This window comes from Grampus griseus (genome assembly GCF_964374135.1).
Source record: "Grampus griseus genome assembly, chromosome: 11".
Taxonomy (NCBI): Eukaryota; Metazoa; Chordata; class Mammalia; order Artiodactyla; family Delphinidae; genus Grampus; species Grampus griseus.
In genome coordinates this window covers 55224379-55244390 of record NC_139005.1, presented here as the reverse complement: position 1 = coordinate 55244390, position 20012 = coordinate 55224379, and the positions used below count along the sequence as shown (strand labels likewise).

The following is a 20012-nucleotide window of genomic DNA, read 5'->3' as shown; positions in this document are numbered from 1 at the left end:
TTAGATCAGGTAAGGTAGACAGAGGACTACCCATGCAGGAGAAAGAGCGTGTATTTATAAGCGTCGAGGCCTTTTGGAATCACACACGATTAAGAATGCCCAGGGGTATGGGATTGTGGTGGAAGACTAGAGGCAGCAAGGGGATAGTCCATGAGAGGCTGGGGTGCCATGTTGAGGGGCTTGGGTTCTACCTTGATGTCATGGGAGAAAAAGGGACAGGTCCATCACAGGATAAGCAGTGAAGCCATGCAATCTGCTTGGCATTTGATTACCATGACCACCCGGACCCACCAAATAATGGAAAGTTTACCAAACGTTGTTTTTCTTTTGGACTTTGTTTTTTCAAATGCTGAAAGTGATGTCAGAAAGCAAAAAGTTAGTGTTTTTCAGGGCAATCTAATCAGTTAGTGACTTACATTTGTTTCAGCTGACTTAATGCAAGGTTCAGGATTGTCATTCAGGGCATATTTGTTGAATGAATAAATGAGAAAGTGAAGGGTTAAGGCTTTGTACAGGATGGTAGCTAATATAATGAAGGTGTACCTGACTTTAGCTCCTACAAGGATTTACAAACAAGACTCTTCCACATGAAACCCTTAGAAAACTAACTGAAAGGCAGACTGTTGTTTGTTTGGTTGTTTTATTGAGAAATAGTCGACCATAGTGTTTTCAGTGGCAAAGCTTGTGATGCCTTTTTATAGAAATATCCTACAAAAGGAGAAATCAGGGTGAGCCAGAGTAGCCTGGGGAAACTTCTTGGAACTGAATGCATTGGATTTAAAAAGGCAGAAAATTCAGGGATGCATTTTAGGCTGAGGATGACACAAGTAAAGATGAGGCTGGACCTGATGCTAGTGAGAGCACTTGTGTTAGCAGATGGTGGGCCATACGGGTGGAGGTCTGGGGTGGAGGACCCTGAACCCCGGGGGGAGGGATTTGGGTCAGATGTGCCAGTATTTACCAAGAAAAAGTAGTCCTGCGATGCACCCGTAACTTTGGAAAAGCTACAGTACATCTTTATTGAACGCCTACTACACACGAGGCACCTTTAGGTGCCAAGAATATAGCAGTGAATAAAACAGGCAAACCCAACAAAATGGCAAACACACCGGCAGTGCTTGTGTGTGACGTTCTAGTTGAGGTGGCCATTACACAACGGAATGATTAAGCTTACAATCTCAAAGAGTGAAAAATGCATGAAGAAGAGTTCCACCGTATTAGGGAATGACCAGGCTATATCTGGTGATGGTGGTGGTGCAGCCAGGGGGTGGAATGGGGAGGATGACAAGTCACTGGTGAGGCTGGTGCGAGCGAGGTGGTCCTCGGTAACAGCCAGCCCTGCCCCCCAATGATAGCAGGATTCGCACCCTCCGCTGATCGAAGCTCCCTTGTCCAGGCCTGACCCATCAGTGTAAGAAGCCAGGAATGCTCGGTCTAAAGGAGCTGGCCATTGGGATCTACTGCTGGTGGGCCCGTTGGAAAAGTGCAGATGGACATGTTTCCCAGGTCTAAGGCACGCAGGCTTGACACCTGTGCACAAGCTCTGGGACCGCTGAGTCCCACAGCCTCCTGCGGGACCCGGCTCACCCTCACACAGCAGGTGGCCGCACTTTGGACCCCCACACCGAGATCTCTGCAGTGGGAAATTCTAGTGCGGCAGACTTCGGCATGAAACACCTGCCTATCGGTCCTGGGATGCCTCCTGTGCCCACCTCCTCCCCATATCCAACTGGGCCCCGAAGCTCAGGGCCTCAGCTGGAATTTAGAAGAGGCAGCCCTGTCCCACGGCTGCTTCCAGGCAGAGCAGAGCGCTCGCTCTCATCACCGTAGCTGCAGGACCCCCGGGGTGCCCGATTCCTTTCTGCACCCCTGAACCCCTTCTTGACAAGTTCCTCCATTCATGAACAAGCTCAGGAATTCCTAGCCCACTACACGGGAAATGGCAGCGAAGCTTCTTGGGGTCATGTGGCTGACTTGGGGGTGTTGGGGATCATTGCATCTGTCCAAGTGGGTTCCCAGATTTGCAACTACAGAATCAGACAGACTAGGCATTCACGTGGGCTGGCCAGACCGCTCAACTCAGTGCAGAAGCCACAGTGAATGCTGGACCATTTGCTGTGACGGGAGGGCATGTGTGTGAATCTTGGGCCCCAGAGACAGGGTCTTTGGCGAGCAGAGGGGTTTCGTCCATGTCTCTCTGTTGCTGTTCCACCCACCCTACTTTTTCAGCCTAGTCAACTTAGCAGACAGATCTATGAACTACAGTCATCTCCAGATCCACAACTTTGGGGCAAAGCCACTAAGGCTTGCCTGTAGTCTGTGGGTTTTTTTGTTTTATTTTTTGTTTTTAATTGACCTATTTTTCCATATATATATATATATATATATATATATATATATATATATATATATATATATATATACTTTTTTTTTTTTTTTTTTTTTCCAGTATGCGGGCCTCTCACTGTTGTGGTCTCTCCCATTGTGGAGCACAGGCTCCAGACGCGCAGGCTCAGTGGCCACGGCTCACGGGCCCAGCCGCTCCACGGCATGTGGGATCTTCCCTGACCGGGGCACGAACCCGTGTCCCCTGCATCGGCAGGCGGACTCTCAACCACTGCGCCACCAGGGAAGCCCCCATATTTTTTAAATTTAATTTAATTTATCTTTTTATACAGCAGGTTCTTATTAGTCATCCATTTTACACACATCAGGGTGTACATGTCAATCCAAATCTCCCAATTCATCACACCACCACCACCACCACCACCCCGCTCCTTTCCCCCCTTGGTGTCCATGCGTTTTTTCTCTACTTCTATGTCTCAATTTCTGCTCTGCAAACTGGTTCATCTGTACCATTTTCTAGGTTCCACATATACGTGTTAATGTATGACATTTGTTTTTCTCTTTCTGATTTACTTCACTCTGTATGACAGTCTCTAGATGCATCCACGTCTCTACAAATGACCCAATTTCGTTCCTTTTTATGGCTGAGTAATATTCCACTGTATACATGTGCCACAACTTCTTTATCCATTCGTCTGTCGATGGGCATTTAGGTTGCTTCCATGACCTGGCTATTGTAAATAGTGCTGCAGTGAACATTGGGGTGCATGTGTCTTTTTGAATTATGATTTCCTCTGTGTATATGCCCAGTAGTGGGATTGCTGGGTCATATGCTAATTCTATTTTTATTTTTTTAAGGAACCTCCATACTGTTCTCCATAGTGGCTGCATCAATTTACATTCCCACCAACAGTGCAAGAGGGTTCCCTTTTCTCCTCACCCTCTCCTGCATTTGTTGTTTGTAGATTTTCTGATGATGCCCATTCTAACTGGTGTGAGGTGATACCTCATTGTATTTTTTTTTTTTTTCGGCTGTGTTGGGTCTTCGTTGCTGTGTGCAGGCTTTCTCTAGTTGCATCGAGCAGGGGCTACTCTTTGTTGAGGTGCGCAGGCTTCTCTGGCTTCTCTTGTTGCAGAGCACGGGCTCTAGGCACGCAGTCTTCAGTAGTTGTGGCATGTGGGCTTCAGTAGTTGTGGCTCGCAGGCTCTAGAGCGCAGGCTCAGTAGTTGTGGCACACGGGCTTAATTGCTGTGTGGCATGTGGGATCTTCCCGGACCAGGGATTGAACCTGTGTCCCCTGCATTGGCAGGCAGATTCTTATCCACTGCCACCAGGGAAGCCCCTCATTGTAGTTTTGATTTGCATTTCTCTGATAATTAGTGATGTTGAGCAGCTTTTCATGTGCTTCTTGGCCATCTGTATGTCTTCTTTGGAGAAATGTCTATTTAGGTCTTCTGCCCATTTTTGGATTGGGTTGTTTGTTTTTTTAATATTGAGCTGCATGAGCTGTTTATGTATTTTGGAGATTAATACTTTGTCCGATGATTCGTTTACAAATATTTTCTCCATTCTGAGGGTTGTCTTTTCGTCTTGTTTATGGTTTCCTTTGCTGTGCAAAAGCTTTGAAGTTTCATTAGGTCTCATTTGTTTATTTTTGTTTTTATTTCCGTTACTCTAGGAGATGGATCAAAAAAGATCTTGCTGTGATTTATGTCAAAGAATGTTCTTCCTTTGTTTTCCTCTAAGAGTTTTATAGTGTCCAGTCTTACATTTAGGTCTCTAATCCATTTTGAGTTTATTTTTGTGTATGGTGTTAGGGAGTGTTCTGATTTCATTATTTTACATGTAGCTGTCCAGCTTTCCCAGCACCACTTATTGAAGAGACTGTATTTTCTCCATTGTACCTCCTCGCCTCCTTTGTCATAGATTGGTTGACCATAGGTGCGTGGGTTTATCTCTGGACTTTCTATCCTGTTCCATTGATCTATATTTCTGTTTTTGTGCCAGTACCATATTGTGTTGATTACTGTAGCTTTGTAGTATAGTCCTAACTCAGGGAGTCTGATTCCTCCAGCTCTATTTTTTCTTTCAAGACCCTCAGGGTCTTTTGCGTCTGCATACATATTTTAAGATTTTTTGTTGTAGTTCTGTAAAAAAATGCCATTGGTAATTTGATAGGGATTGCATTGAATCTGTAGATTACTTTGGGTAGTATAGTCATTTTCACAACATTGATTCTTCCAATCCAAGAACATGGTCTATCTCTCTATGTGCTGGTATCATCTTTAATTTCTTTCATCAGTGTCTTATAGTTTTCTGCATACAGGTCTTTTGTCTCCCTAGGTAGGTTTATTTCTAGGTATTTTATTCTTTTTGTTGTAGTGGTAAATGGGAGTGTTTCCTTAATTTCTCTTTCAGATTTTTCATCATTAATGTATAGGAATGCAAGGGATTTCTGTGCATTAATTTTGTATCCTGCAACTTTACCAAATTCATTGATTAGCTCTAGTAGTTTTCTGGTGGCATCTTTAGGATTCTCTATTTATAGTATCATGTCATCTGCAAACAGTGACAGTTTTACTTCTTCTTTTCCTATTTGTATTCCTTTTATTTCTTTTTCTTTTCTGATTGCCATGGCTAAGACTTCCAAAACTATGTTGAATAATAGTGGTGAGAGTGGGCATCCTTGTCCTTTTCCTGATCTTAGAGGAAATGCTTTCAGTTTTTCACCATTGAGAATGATGTTTTCTGTGGGTTTGTTATATATGGCCTTTATTATGTTGAAGTAGGTTCCCTCTGTGCCCACTTTCTGGAGAGTTTTTGTCATAAATGGGTGTTGAATTTTGTCAAAAGCTTTTTCTGCATCTATTGAGATGATCATACGGTTTTTATTCTTCAATTTTTTAATATGCTGTATCACATTGATTGATTTGCATATATTGAAGAATCCTTGCATCCCTGGGTTAAACCCCACTTGGTCATGGTGTATGATCCTTTTAATGTATTGTTGGATTCTGTTTGCTAGTATTTTGTTGAGGATTTTTCCCTCTATATTCAACCATGATATTGCTCTGTAATTTTCTTTTTTTGTAGTATCTTTGTCTGGTTTTGGTATCAGGGTGATGGTGGCCTCATAAAATGAGTTTGGGAGTGTTCCTTCCTCTGTGATTTTTTGGAAGAGGTTGAGAAGGGTGGGTGTTAGCTCTTCTCTAAATGTTTGATATAATTCACCTGTGAAGCCATCTGGTGCTGGACTTTTGTTTGTTGGAAGATTTTTAATCACATTTTCAATTTCATTACTTGTGATTGGTCTGTTCATGTTTTCTATTTCTTCCTGGTTCTGTCTTGGAAGGTCATACCTTTCTAAGAATTTGTCCATTTCTTCCAGGTTGTCCATTTTATTGCCATAGAATTGCTTGTAGTAATCTCTTTGGATGCTTTGTATTTCTGTGGTGTCTGTTGTTAACTTCTCCTTTTTCATTTCTAATTTTATTGATTTGAGTCCTCTACTTCTTTTTCTTGATGAGTGTGGCTAATGGTTTATCAGTTTTGTTTATCTTCTCAAAGAACCAGCTTTTAGTTTTATTGATCTTTGCTATTGTTTTCTTTGATTCTATTTCATTTATTTCTGCTCTGATCTTGACGATTTCTTTCCTTCTGCTAACTTTGGGTTTTGTTTGTTCTTCTTTCTCTAGTTCCTTTAGGTGTAATATTGGATTTGTTTATTTGAGATTCTTCCTGTTTCTTGAGGTAGGCTTGTATAGCTATAAACTTCCCTCTTAGAACTGCTTTTGCTGCATCCCATAGCTTTTGGATCATCGTGTTTTCATTGTCATTTGTCTCTAGGTATTTTTTGATTTCTGCTTTGATTTCTTCAGTGATCTCTTGGTTATTTAGTAATGTATTGTTTAGCCTCCATGTGTTTTTGTTTTTTATGTTTTTTTCCCTGTAATTGATTTCTAATCTCATAGTACTGTGGTCAGAAAAGATGCTTGATATGATTTCAATTTTCTTAAATTTACTGAGGCTTGATTTGTGACCCAAGATATGATCTATCCTGGAGAATGTTCTGTGTGCATTTGAGAAGAAAGTATAATCTGCTGGTGTTGGATGGAATGTTCTATAAATATCAATTAAATCTGTCTGGTCTATTGTGTCATTTAAACCTTATGTTTCCTTATTAATGTTCTCTTTGGATGATCTGTCCATTGGTGTAAGTGAGGTGTTAAAGTCCCCCACTATTATTTTGTTACTGTCGATTTCCTCTTTTATAACTGTTAGCAGTTGCCTTATGTATTGAGGTGCTCCTATGTTGGAGGCATATATATTTATATTGTTATATTTATGCAATTTAAATTGCATATATACTTATATGTTAGATTGTTGATCCCTTGACCATTATGTAGTGTCCTTCCTTGTCTCTTGTAACATTCTTTATTTTAAAGTCTATTTTATCTGATATGAGTATTGCTACTCCAGCTTTCTTTTGATTTCCATTTGCATGGAATATCTTTTTCCATCCCCTCACTTTCAGTCTGTATGTGTCCCTAGGTCTGAAGTGGGTCTCTTGTAGACAGCATATAGATGGGTCTTGTTTTTGTATCCATTCAGCAAGCCTGTGTCTTTTGGTTGGAGCATTTAATCCATTCACATTTGAGGTAATTATCGATACGTATATTCCTATGACAATTTTCTTAATTGTTTTGGGTTTGTTTTTGTACCTCCTTTTCTTCTCGTGTTTCCCACTTAGAGAAGTTCCTTTAGCATTTGTTGTCGAGCTGGTTTGGTGGTGCTGAATTCTCTTAGCTTTTGCTTGTTTGTAAGGTTTTTGATTTCTCCATTGAATCTGAATGAGATCCTTGCCGGGTAGAGTAATCTTGGTTGTAGCTTCTTCCTTTCATCACTTTAAGTATATCATGCCACTCCCTCTTGGCTTGTAGAGTTTCTGCTGAGAAATCAGCTGTTAACCTTAAGGGAGTTCCCTTGTATGTTATTTGTCATCTTTCCGTTGCTGCTTTCAATAATTTTTCTTTGTCTTTAATTTTTGCCAGTTTGATTACTATGTGTCTCGGTGTGTTTCTCCTTGGGTTTATCCTGTTTGGGACTCTCTGCATTTCCTGCCCTTGGGTGGCTATTTCCTTTCCCACGTTAGGGAAGTTTTCGACTGTAATCTCTTCAAATATTTTCTTAGGTCCTTTCTCTCTCTCTTCTCCTTCTGGGACCCCTATAATGTGAATGTTGTTGCGTTTAATGTTGTCCCAGACGTCTCTTAGGCTGTCTTCATTTCTTTTCATCCTTTTTTCTTTATTCTGTTCTGCAGCAGTGAATTCCACCATTCTGTCTTCCAGGTCACTTATCCGTCCTTCTGCCTCAGTTATTCTGCTATTGATTCCTTCTAGTGTTTTTTTTCATTTCAGTTATTGTATTGTTCATCTCTGTTTGTTTGTTCTTTAATTCTTCTAGATCTTTGTTAAACATTTCTTGCATCTTCTCGATCTTTGCCTCCATTCTTTCTCCGAGGTGCTGGATCATCTTCACTATCATTATTCTGAATTCTTTTTCTGGAAGATTGCCTATCTCCACTTCATTTAGTTGTTTTTCTCGGGTTTTATCTTTTTCCTTTATCTGGTCCATAGCCCTCTGCCTTTTCATCTTGTCTGTCTTTCAGTGAATGTGGTTTTTGTTCCACACAGGCTGCAGGATTGTAGTTCTTCTTGCTTCTGCTGTCTGCCCTCTGGTGGATGAGGCTATCTAAGAGCCTTGTGCAAGGTTCCTGATGGGCGGGACTGCCTTGCCTGTAGTTTTTGAATAGAGAGCAGTTCAGGGACAAACTGGTACATCAGTTGGCAAACCAATTTGAGATTTGCATACCAAAGGGAGCAGATGATAGCTTTAACTTCTCAAACCATCCTCATAGGATCCTGTCAACCTCCTCCTTCCTTTTCCAATTCTCCCAAGGGGAGACAGAAAAAATCTCAACACCAGAAATGGGACATGGCAAGCTTGGGACACAGGTTCACATTTCTCTGATATTTTCCATCTCTTAGGTGACTGAAGCAGTGCTGCATAGTGGTTAAGAACAGAGCTGGCTCTGAATAGACTGTCCTGCACCATGCCTTGTTACTTTGGTTCTCAAACTTTAGCGTGCGTGAAGATCCCCTGGAGAGCTTGTTAAGACACAAACTGCTGGTTCTCCCCCTGAGAGTCTCTGACTCAACACCTAGGGGTGGAGCCTGAGAATGTGCATTTCTAACAAGTTCCCAGGTGACACTGATGATGGTGGTCCTGGGACTACACGTTGAGAACCATGGCCTTATGAGCTTCCCTAAGATGGCATCCACCTGTGTGAAAGGATAATCTTTGTGCCTACCACTGTGGTTTCAGGGCTAAGTGAATATATGTAAAATGTCTGAGCTGTGAGTTCTACTACCATGCAAGCACAGCCAAACTGGAGACTTTTGTCCCTGTTTTGTTTGCATCTGTTTTGTTTTTGTCGTGAGCCACTTAGCAGGAACCTCTTCCTCCACCTCCAAGCCCAAGGACACATGACTTTGGAGACTGAGTGTTTAACCTGACTGCAGTCATTGCAGTTTTTCAGCTCTTCTGGGACATTATTTGAAATAGGGCTTTGCGTGCTGTGTTCAGCTTCTTGTGTGTGTGGTAATGGGAGCATACCTAAGTGAGACTGAAGTTTTGGTGTCAGATCATTGGCTTCTTTTTAGAGAAGGCAGGAGGAATTCGCCAGCCTTACATCAGCCTTGCCAATGGAGTTGTTATTCCCACTATGTACGAGGTCACAAACTCATGCATTGAGAAAGCTCTCCCAAGGTTTGACTTAGGTCCAAGGGTAATTGTAAGGACACAAAGAGAAATATGGAAGTCTAGGAAACAACTGATCCATCTCCCTGGAGATCAGAGCCTGGTGGGTGGGATAATGAATACAACCAGCCTCATCGACACTGCAGCTCTGCTCCTGGGACCGGGCCACCCACGCAGCATCTCCGCTTCTCTCTGGGCATGTCCCGCTGAAACTCTGGAAGTAGAGAGAGTCTGATGGGGTCGTTATGCCAACACTCAGTATGGACCGTCCCTGTAGGGTAGCCCTCGATTCGGGTGTCTTGCTCTGGCTCAATCGTCAAAGCCAGGTAGTAGCCTGGAACTTGCTCCAGGCGCAAATTATGGCAGCGCCATGCTGAAGGAACTGCCGGGGAACTTTCCACCCAGGGTGGGGTTGGCCCTGGACTACCTAGTACTTTCAGGGAGATTGAGGCAGCCTGGCGTCATCAGAAGAACACAGATATTGGAATCAGACAGACCTGAGTTTGAACCCTGGTTCTTCCACTTAAATCAATGAATTGTGGATATCACCCACCACACAGAGGTATTGTAAAGATCAAGTATTATAAAGTGCGCAGCGTAGTGCCCGGCACGGTCTCTGAACTTAATAAATGATAAGATTTGGTATTTTACTTTTTAAAAATTGGAAAGACGGAAAAGTGAGGGGAAAAAAAAAGTACTTGGCTTTATCATCCTATCACTTAGCCCCTTATTACTGACAACGTGCAGTTTTCAGTTCTTGTAGGGACTCACCCATTATTTCATTTAAGGCTTTATATGCTTTGGATCTGTTTTCTTCCATGGTATTTTTTTACTGAACAGTCTGTTTTATACGGTTGTAGTTAAATAATTATGCATTCTGATTTCTTTCACATGATAAAGTATTTTTACATTATAAATTCTGTACGTAATTTGAGTGGACATGCTGTAATTTACATAAAATTACTTACAGTTGGACACCTAACGATGGAACATTGGTTGAATAAATGGTGCTGCATTTGTGTAATAAAATACTAAGCAGCCATTTATAAAGAATGTAGTCAAAGTCTATTTGTTAATATAGAAACATGTTCATGATTATATGGAAAATGAGATGATTTTGCCTCAAGATCCACTGCCTCCCAAATCTATCTGGATATTCACTGCCTCAAGATCAGCAGCTTTCAAACTTCAATGGGCCTCAGAATCACCAAGGGAGCCTGTTAAGTGCAGGTTTGGGGCCCTCCCCCTAGACTTTGATTTAGGAGATGGGGATCAGGGATTGGTGCTTTTCCAAGGATCCCGGCAATTCTGATGTGGGAATGACACTCCCCGCATTTCTACCTGTTGAAGCTGTACTGCATTTACCAAGCTTCTCCTTCTACTTTCTCCTGAACGCGTAGAGCATTGTTTCCTTGCCTCGTGGATATTTGTGAAGCCTTCTGAATTGTAAGACTTTTCCTGGTCCTACAAGCAAACTCAGTTGGGCACCATGTCACATCCCTGGGCTTTGTGTCAAGCTCTGAGTGGGTTCCTGGATATAGATACTGAAATCCTGGCATCCAGGTTTTGTTTACTTTGTAGTGAAGAGAAAGTGGCCAAGCATTTCAGAACTCTTGAGCACACCTGGTATTAGCAGGAACTTTGAGGAATAAAGGCAGCCTGTCCAACCTTGGCAGAAAAAAATCTTATTTAGATTACCCTCACCTTGGCAATCAAGCTGTGAAAAGTCAATAGTTTGTCCTTTGTGCATTTACTCTGGTCTAAGCCAGAGATCAGTGTTCGTTGCAGAGGCTGGTTAAAAAACTTCAAGAGGCTTGTCATTCCTGGTGAATATCTCCAGGATTTCATTCTCAGACTTCGTGCCATGGAGGTTATTCAAGGGAAGTTTCTCATCTTGCGGTTTACTTAGGGGCCATTCGAGCCAAAATTGAGATTGAGTTACCACCCAAGTTCTTCTTCACTTAGGTTTTATTTTGATTTCCCTCCTTCCTTAAACCAAATAATATTGGATACCCATGTCGAGTCAGGTTTTTCTTGTCTTACACTATCCTTTATCTTACAGGTCAGCTGTTGCAAATGCAGAGTTAGAAATATAACAACTAGTAAACATTATGTTGAGATGATGCTGAATTTTTTCCCTTGTCTGTGAGGGAACTAGGCCATAGTCTGTACAAATCTGTGGTTATTCTAGGTTTAAAAGCATTAATAGCTACAGAAAAGAATTCCCCAGTAGGAAACTAAAGAGCCAGGATTAATAGAAAAAAAGCTCAGAAAAACCTCTCCCTTGCTTCACGTGAAGATATTAACTTGGTAGATTTGAAGCCCTAGATGACATGAGAATTGGTACTATTGGGGGATGAAAGGTTCTGGTTGGTGCAGCGGTTCTGGCAGGAAATCACGTGACTCACTCGGAGTCATTCTTCAGAACTCGGTTTAGAAGGCAGCTCTAAACCCCTGCATCTGTAAAGCTTTATGTGATCCCACTCCTTGGAAAAAGTTCCTCGTTTATTCTACAGCCACAGCAGTACCTTATACATACTCTAAGGTCGTATATGTCACAGGCTAGTGAAATGATGTTTGCACGCTGCTGTTCTCCACTAGACCAGAAACTCACTGGGCGTAGAGTGTGACTTATTTGTACGGTCTAATCACCTGGTTAAATGCCTGGATATAGTGGTACTAAATAAATGGATGTGTAAATGAATGATGTGAGCGTGCTGCACTGAACAGGTGGCACCAATCAGATAGACTGCCTTTTGGGGGTGTTTTCTGACAATTTCTGCAGTTACTAAATTTAAAGCATCACCCTGTCAAGACGAATTTCCCTATAATTGTTAGAATAAATTAAGAATAAATGGTGAGGGCTTCCCTGGTGACGCAGTGGTTGAGAATCCACCTGTCAATGCAGGGGACACAGGTTCGAGCCCTGGTCCAGGCAGATCCCACATGCCACAGAACAACTAAGCCCATGCGTCACAACTACTGAGCCCACGTGCCACAACTGCTGAGGCCTGTGCGCACAGAGCCTGTGCTCTGCAGTGGGAGGGGCCACCGCAGTGAGAGGCCCGCGCGCCGCAGCGAGGGGTAGCCCCCACTCACTGCAGCTGGGAAAAAGCCTGCGTGCGGCGGCCAAATCCCAACACAGCCAAAAATAAAATAAATAAAATAAATTTATTTTAAAAACCCAACAAAAACCGTTCTAAAAAAACAATAAATGATGAAAAAGACAAGTCCAGTATCTGCTTCTCCCTGGATTCCTTATGGCAACTGGGTATTCCCCAGCCCATTGGACCCCCGCCCCAGGTTGAAGGAGCTACACCTGAAATTCTGCAGAAATCCGCTCAACGTTAGCCCACGAGCTGCTGTTAAACTCCTTTCCTGGGTACTTGAATTCCACAGAAGGCTTAGCTGTCACAGATATGTGAACTTTGTATCTAGGTGCTAGATATCAAATAGTTACCCAATCTCTAATTTTAAAGTGTTTGTATTAAAAGAGCCAGATGATTTTAGAATCGAAAGAAACCTCTTCATTTTAGAGATTAGGACACCAACCTTCTTGAGAGACAGGCAGTTTTCGTTAGTGGCAGAAGCCCTAGAGTTGAGTCACATAGGCCAGGATTCAGGTCTTGGCTGTGGGGCTCAAATCACAGCCTCTTACTGGCTGTGTGATCATAAGCAGTTTATTTAATATTTTTTGAAGGTCAGTGTTTTCATTTGTAAAGTCCGGTTAAAAATCCATCTCCCTGGGTCAGGACAAGGGATTGCCTCAGGTAACGTGAACCAGAGATGCAATGGTAACATCTGCCCAGAGCAGATGTTCAACGATCTTGAGTCTCTGTCCTCCCTTGCCCAAATCACACCATTTATGGCAGAGTTAGGACTTGGAAGTTTCCCTTGAGGCATTGTTAGGATGGCTTGTGCTTCCCGGCTTACGTGGCAGGACTCATGCCCATCAAGGACACTCATTGCTGGGGGGCTGTGTTACATGAGCATTTGAATATGACAAGACTCAGGATTTACTGTAAAAACAGTCTCCCTTCTGAGTCACATATTTTCTTGGTGTTGCTTTCTTCACGTTCCTTGCACTGAGTTACGGCACCCTCCCTATCGACTATCAGTAATAATTTTGTGTAATTGTGTGAACTAGCAAGATCGCTTCTATAAAGCACCAGAAACTCAGAGCAAACTATAGAAACATTTTGGAAAAATAAGATCTACATAGCCTAATAAGTCTTCGATTTAAAAAAGTCACATTCTAGAATAAGAACTTAAATATTTGTGCTAAATTGAAAGGGTTTTGGAAACTAAAAGTGTTTTAAGCAAGGAAGCGTTAGTTACATGAACTGAGGTGGTTGTGAAACATTCGTCAGGTGGGAGAAGCAGCATCATTTGTTCACTGTTCTTTTCTCCCAGAGTTCCTTCGTCATTTCAAAAGACAACTCATTTTTCTATACTCTTCTTCCCTGTAAAGGCAGAAACCTGTGGGTTCTTATTGTGGGACGCTTTCCAAATGAACACAGAATCGGGATTCCAGAATTCAAATACGTGGCAAATATGCATGGAGATGAGGTATGTATATGGCTTGAATATCTGACATGTCACCAGAGAAGCTTCCCCTTGGTCTCTTGTGCTCTGTCTAAATGCAAAGGAAGCAGCAGACACTGTAGCAAAGAATCAGGAAAGGTCTTCTGGTGAGGCCTTCTGAGAGGATTGAAGGAACCAGGTTCCAAAAACCAGCACAGCCATCTGGTTGTTTACCCAGTGCCCTGTGCAGGTAACTGGAACTTTTTTTGTTTGGGGTCTGGAAGAACAACAGTGCCCCAGCTCTGGACTGCCGACAAGTCCCCGAACTCCTGCCTGTGTTGGTTTTCCCCATCTCCTGCTCAGCATCGAGGTGACCCAGCAGAGGAGCAATATTCTATTTGAACTAAAACAATCAGATCCCAACTAGCTATCCAGACTCCTAGGAGCTGGCTTTTTGAATGCTTTTGTCGCTTTCTCTTAATCTGACACTTAGCGTTTCCAATGCTTAAGTTTAGAGCAGCGGTCCCCAACCTTTCTGGCACCAGGGACCGGTTTCATGGAAGACAGTTATTCCACAGACTGGAAGGAGGTGGGGAATGGTTTCGGGATGATTCAAGCGCATTACATTTATTGTGCACTTTATTTCTATTATTATTACATTGTAATATATAATGAAATAATTACACAACTCACCATAATGCTGACAGGAGGTGGAGCTCAGGCAGTAATGCGAGCGATGGGGAGCGGCTGTAAATACAGATGAAGCTTTGCTCGCTTGCCCGCCGCTCACCTCCTGCTGTGCGGCCCGGCTCCTAACGGGCTGCGGACCGGTGCCAGTCCTCGGCCCAGGGTTGGGGGACCCCTGGTTTAGACCATCAAGCTTAGGGCTCTGTCATCCCCATCATTCAACAAACCCTTAAATTCCATCATGATGTCTTGCCTCTTTTCCAACTTACTGGGGATCAACTCTCTTTTTATTTTGTTTTGTTTATGTTATTTATTTTATATTTTGCAAAATACCCTTTACCACACCTGCCTGCCCAGCCATTCTTGCCAGGCATTTGAAGATGCTCCTCGCCATTTCTCACCTTTCTTCCTCAGAGTATTTTGAGAATATGACAACCGCAGGGTCTTCTGTTCCCCAGAACCCCACACAACTGGGCAATACAATGGGAGGGAAAGATAGTGCCCAGTCTTGACAGTAAAGAAAATTGACGTAGGAATATCAAACACACTTAACTTTAAGGAATGTCAAAGAACAGGAATATTCCTATAAGTATAATCTGCTGACTTGCTACGACACTTCCAGGTCTGCAGTAGCGTGGGTGGCGTGCACTGCTCGAACGCTGGGCTTCCTGTCCCGGCTTAACCCTCCCCAACCCCAAGCTTTCTAGGAACAGGCTCCACCCCGCATGACACACACACATTCTGCCCTTCCTAGGCACGCTGCTCAACCCGCCCTGGTCCTGCCGAGCCAGGGGACTTCTTGTCACTGGAGCTCAGATGCAAACACTTGCCTCTGAGAGAGTGGTTGGTCTTTGAACCTGATTTGGGGGTGGATGGAAATTACTTTTTTAAGCATAATGGGCTTTGCTCGAAAAGGCTTGATATTGCTGGGAGTTTGACCATAGTTGTTTTTAAACAAAACAACTATTCATGACAGACAGCAGCCCAGACTTCCTTTCTCTTTTGCTATCTAGTCAATTGATCGAGGTCCTGTGGGATCCATTTTTAATGAGACACTGACTCCAGTTAGTTTATTTATTGAATTCCTGGCATTTCAGAGATTGCAGCCTGATGCTTAGAAGTTAATCCTCTCAGTTGAAACTTCCAAAGAAAAGCAAGGGTCCTTCCTCTCACTCACCCCTGAATTCACTTGTACTTTCCCAAATTTCTGACATCTTGCCTTCCATGTAGTTAATGTATCCCATCAAATCGGGCTCTGTCATTCACTGTGATTCTTTGAGGAATGCTAAGGACTGAGGTGACTCAGAGGGAAAAGTCCCAGTGTGTTTCGGGTGTGGGAACCTGAAGTCCTGCTATCCCCTGTGTGTCCCAGCTGGTAGCAGTATCTGGCGGCTCTGGGGGCCATTGAGAAACTTATTATCCTGAATTTAGATCTTGTATGTTCTGTCCTCCTGGAGCCACTAGGAGCTGGGGAAAGTGATGGCGTAACCCAGGAGCCAAAGGGTCACTTGGATTAGAAGGTTTAATCACCCTACTCATCCTTCTTCTCTTAGACATTTTGGAATTGAAAGAGCATTTTCAAGAACCCACTATTAGAAAGCAACATAGATAACATTTGGGGGCAGTAGTTCTTAACCTTCTTTGGTTGGATTCCTTGCTATTCTGGCACAAACTTTGAATGCTGATCTCAGGGTCCATGGATCTTCTAGGAGTTTGTGGATCTCACGTGGAGAAACCCAGCAGGGGTCATATGTGTACCGAGTAGTGTGGTGGACAGAATTGACCACGATATTTTTTAAATGTTTCCTCTTTTCCCTGGACCCCACCTCAGCACCATCAGGAAGACCCAGTTATGTTGATCACACACACCATTTTCCCCCCATGAATTTTCACCTACTTCGTGATGCCTTCTTTTAGAATTGGGTCTTTATTAAATTAAAAATAACCTGTTATTATTACAAAATCAACATACGTACATCTTAGAAGAAATACAAACAAAAAGAAAACATTGTATACTGACCTTCTACAAATTAGGACTGTCGATTCCTTATCATTTATCCTTCCAGATATTTTTGTGTGTGCAGTTGCACCAAATGAGCAATGCTAATTTGCTCTTTGTAACATTTTTCAGTTAATACAAGCTACCCTTTCATGTCAGTAAATGTTTATCCTATCTTTACCTTATATCCCATGTTCTAGTTTCTCCAGTTGTCCTCAAAATGTCCCCCAAAGTGTCCATTCAAAATTCTGTCCAAGATTATGCATCATATGTGGTTGACATATCCCTTGAATCTCCTTTAATCTAGCATATAAAGAATCTTTTCATGACGCTAGACTTAAGGGAGGACGTTGATCCGCTGTGTGTCCTGCAGAACGTCCCTCAGATTGGATTGTTTCCTTCCTTATGATATCATCGATTTTGTGCCTCTCATCCCTCTATTTACTTCAAACTGGAAGTTAAATCTAAAGGTTTGCGGGATTCAGGTGAAACATTTTTGGCTACTGTGTATCTTCGGAATCGCGAAGGTGGGTGACTTTGGCTGGTGCCGAAGGTCCAGGCTAATTAGCCTGGCTACATCCGGAATGCATGAAGCACACTGAGGGGAGCAAAATCTACTTGAAACAGCCCATTTTCAGGTGAGAATTGTTACAAGAGAATGAAGTCAAACCTCCTCTGGTTTTGTATGCTATTCCTCTTGTTCTCAGTCACCTTGTCATGAGCTCATGTCCTCACGATACTGCATCGATCAGGCTGGCAAGTTCCCCTCCATACAGTACTCGCCGACGAGAAAAGAGTAACAGTAACCAACACTTACTGAGCATGGGCTACGCTAAGTGCTTTGTGGGCGGCCTTTCTTTTGCTAACCTCTGCAGAAGGCATGTTTGTTAGTGTGTTGACCAGGAAGGGAATGCAGGTTTCTGTTGGTCCTCTGGGCTGGCATCAGAGCCTGAGCAGTGAGCCTTTCCCAGCTATGGCTCTGCCTCCTTGACCCCCTCCACTGCCTTTGGAACGTTCTGTTTTTACTGTTTTCCATTTTACATATAGATCTGTGATCTATCTCAAATTAATTTTTGTTTGGATGGATTCCCAGTTGTTCCAGCCCCGTTTGATTAGAAGATTTGGGCTCGTTCACCGTGTGAAAGCGTAGCAAACTCTTAGAGTAAGACTGGAGTGAGCATCTCCGTGTCACTTTTCTCTGTCCCTGTCTCATGCCTGCTGCCCGCCTCCCCTCCCTGATTGCTGGGGAGTCACACGGGGGAGCCGACGGAAAGAGCACCCGCCGCCCTTGATAAACCTTTGTCACCTGCTGTTCATGCTTTTTCAGAGTGAGGGAGACATTTCTGAGCTTCTAACTTTTCTTATTTTAGTAAGACTAGCAGGTGTTTTCCTGGTTTATCCAGGTTCTTGTTTGTACACACATCAGCGTGTGGAATTGTAGAAGCCCCAGTCCCGGGTGTCATTCACACAGGCTCCTAATCGGCAGTGTGCGCACACCTGACATCCAATCCTTGTTATTCATTGGGAGGGATGAGACCAGAGGTCCCTGGGCGGGGCTCTCTGCCATTCCCCTGCTCCACAAATATTCACATCGTTTGGAAGCGGGGTCTTTGTTCCCCTCGCCCTCCTCCGACACCTTATTCTGCTACTGGCTGGCTTTGTAGTAAACTATTACCTATAATCTAAAATCAGAGCTTTAATGAACGCTGGGACCATCCCCTGGAAATGGAAACATCTAGTACCCTCAGCCTAAATGTGGGTGCAGGAGAGAAGCCTGGAAAATCACTCCTTGCTCCTTCCTCGAGCCCTCCCTGTTCTATGCTTTGTGCCTATCTGCCATCCCATGTTTTAAAATTTTTGCAGGAAAGAAAATCTTATATCTGGGCAATCTCTAGATTGTTAAGACATCTCTAATCCCTGTCTAATGGAAATATCCAAGTGAGGCATGACTATGTGTTTAAAAAGTCAGGTGCCTGGAATTTTAAGCTAATCCAGGAGCAGGCAAAGTGCAGGTGAGAGGTTGGGTCCACAGGTTCCCTTGACTGCAGGGCCCATGGTCTTTAAGTATGGGGGAAGGTATTCAGTCTATGTCTGTTAAGCATAACTGAATTGCCAATTCTGATTCTTTTTTTTTTCTAGAGTTGTTTTTTTTTAAGCTTCTGTTTCTTAAACATCAATGAATTATTTTTCCTATGATGGTTTATTTGGGTATAGAGTTCTGAAATACCCACATCACACTTAGAATTTCACATTTGGTGGCATTAATTTATAGTTTATTGGATTCCAGGTACATAATGGAAAGGAAAAACATTGCAAAAATATGGATAATAGTGATCATATTTTTCAACCTAAACGTAAAGGCTAAATGGTTTTTTGCACACCTTCTAGGTATAAGAGACATTTAGACAGTAGTTTGTATGTCTAAATGTCTACATTTAGAGGGTATTTTAATGTTCTACGTGAACAACAGGACATAATATCCAGGATTGTGCCTATCCTGGAAGATCTTGGGCTGTGTCGTCAACATGCAATAGAGGTTCCAAACTTACTAAAACAAGACAAAACAAAGCTTGCCACTTCTCAAGCCCTTTATTCCACCACTATCCCAGATGATGACAAAATGTCCTCAGTTACACAGCATGGCTTTGGATAATTATTTCTTTTTGCATTTAGACCAAACTAATCCTTATTCCAGGCAAAGTGTCTAATTCCTTTTAAGCATGTATTAAGTTCCTCATGTAATTATCCTCTTTCTCTCCATCTCCCTTTTTTGGTGAGGGTGGGCCGGGGGACCAGGGTGTCGAGTCCTTGGCATGATCAGAATTGCTGGCCCCCAGCCCTGTGAAGTGTGTTCAGTATTGAACGTCCTTGCAATGAACTAACTTGATCATTTGTATACCCCCTCTCACTGAGAACCTTAAGTCCTCATGTTTTCAGAAAGTTCCTCCTCAGAATAGTCATGACTTTGTAGTGGATTTGGCAACAGTAGCCAACAATCATTTATTGAGCACATGATATACCTGGAGCTGGGTGAGATACCAGGGCTACACAGGAAGCTGGTTAGGATCGCTGCCATCAAACCTTGGATGGTGGAGTTGAGGGGTGGGGGTGGGGGTCAGTCAGGGTCAGTCAGGTCATTGTAATATGTGTGAACACTGTCAGGAGAGCACAGGTGAGGAGAGTTAAAGGATCGCCTAGGCAGGTCATGGAACCCAGACTTGGGGAGGCCACGGAAAAGTGTGCTAGATAATATTAGGCTAATATCTGAAGATGAAGGATTTAGCTAGGCATTAAGACAAATGAATTAAGTCTGTAACACACCATGTGGAGCCCCAGAACTGACAGGCTTATTTTCCCCCAGAAGCTGCATTACAGTGTAGCATTTCAAGAACGGACTCCACCATTAGGAGAGCTGAAGTGTTGGTACTACCCTCTAATTCACTCTCGCACAATACACTACCCAGTTGTGGATTGTTGCATCAAAATTGTTTTCCAATTGTTCTTAGAAGTGCTAGAACATTGATTTTTATCTAACAAATTCCCACTTGACTGAATTGAAGATAAACTGATAAAGAATTTATTTTCTGCTTTCTGGGTTCTTGCCATCTTTTTTTTTTAACTTTTTATTTTATACTG

General features: G+C 42.8%; 1 protein-coding gene across 1 annotated transcript in view; it reads left to right on the top strand.

Moving 5' to 3' along the window:
- Window positions 1–20012, top strand: part of CPM (carboxypeptidase M) — a gene marked incomplete at its 5' end in the record, with an annotated part of 92852 nt that overhangs the window by 28995 nt on the left and 43845 nt on the right. The window contains one exon of the mRNA XM_082666363.1: window positions 13638–13735. Coding sequence (XP_082522489.1) covers window positions 13638–13735 — 98 coding nt within the window. The remainder of the gene's footprint in view (window positions 1–13637; window positions 13736–20012) is intronic.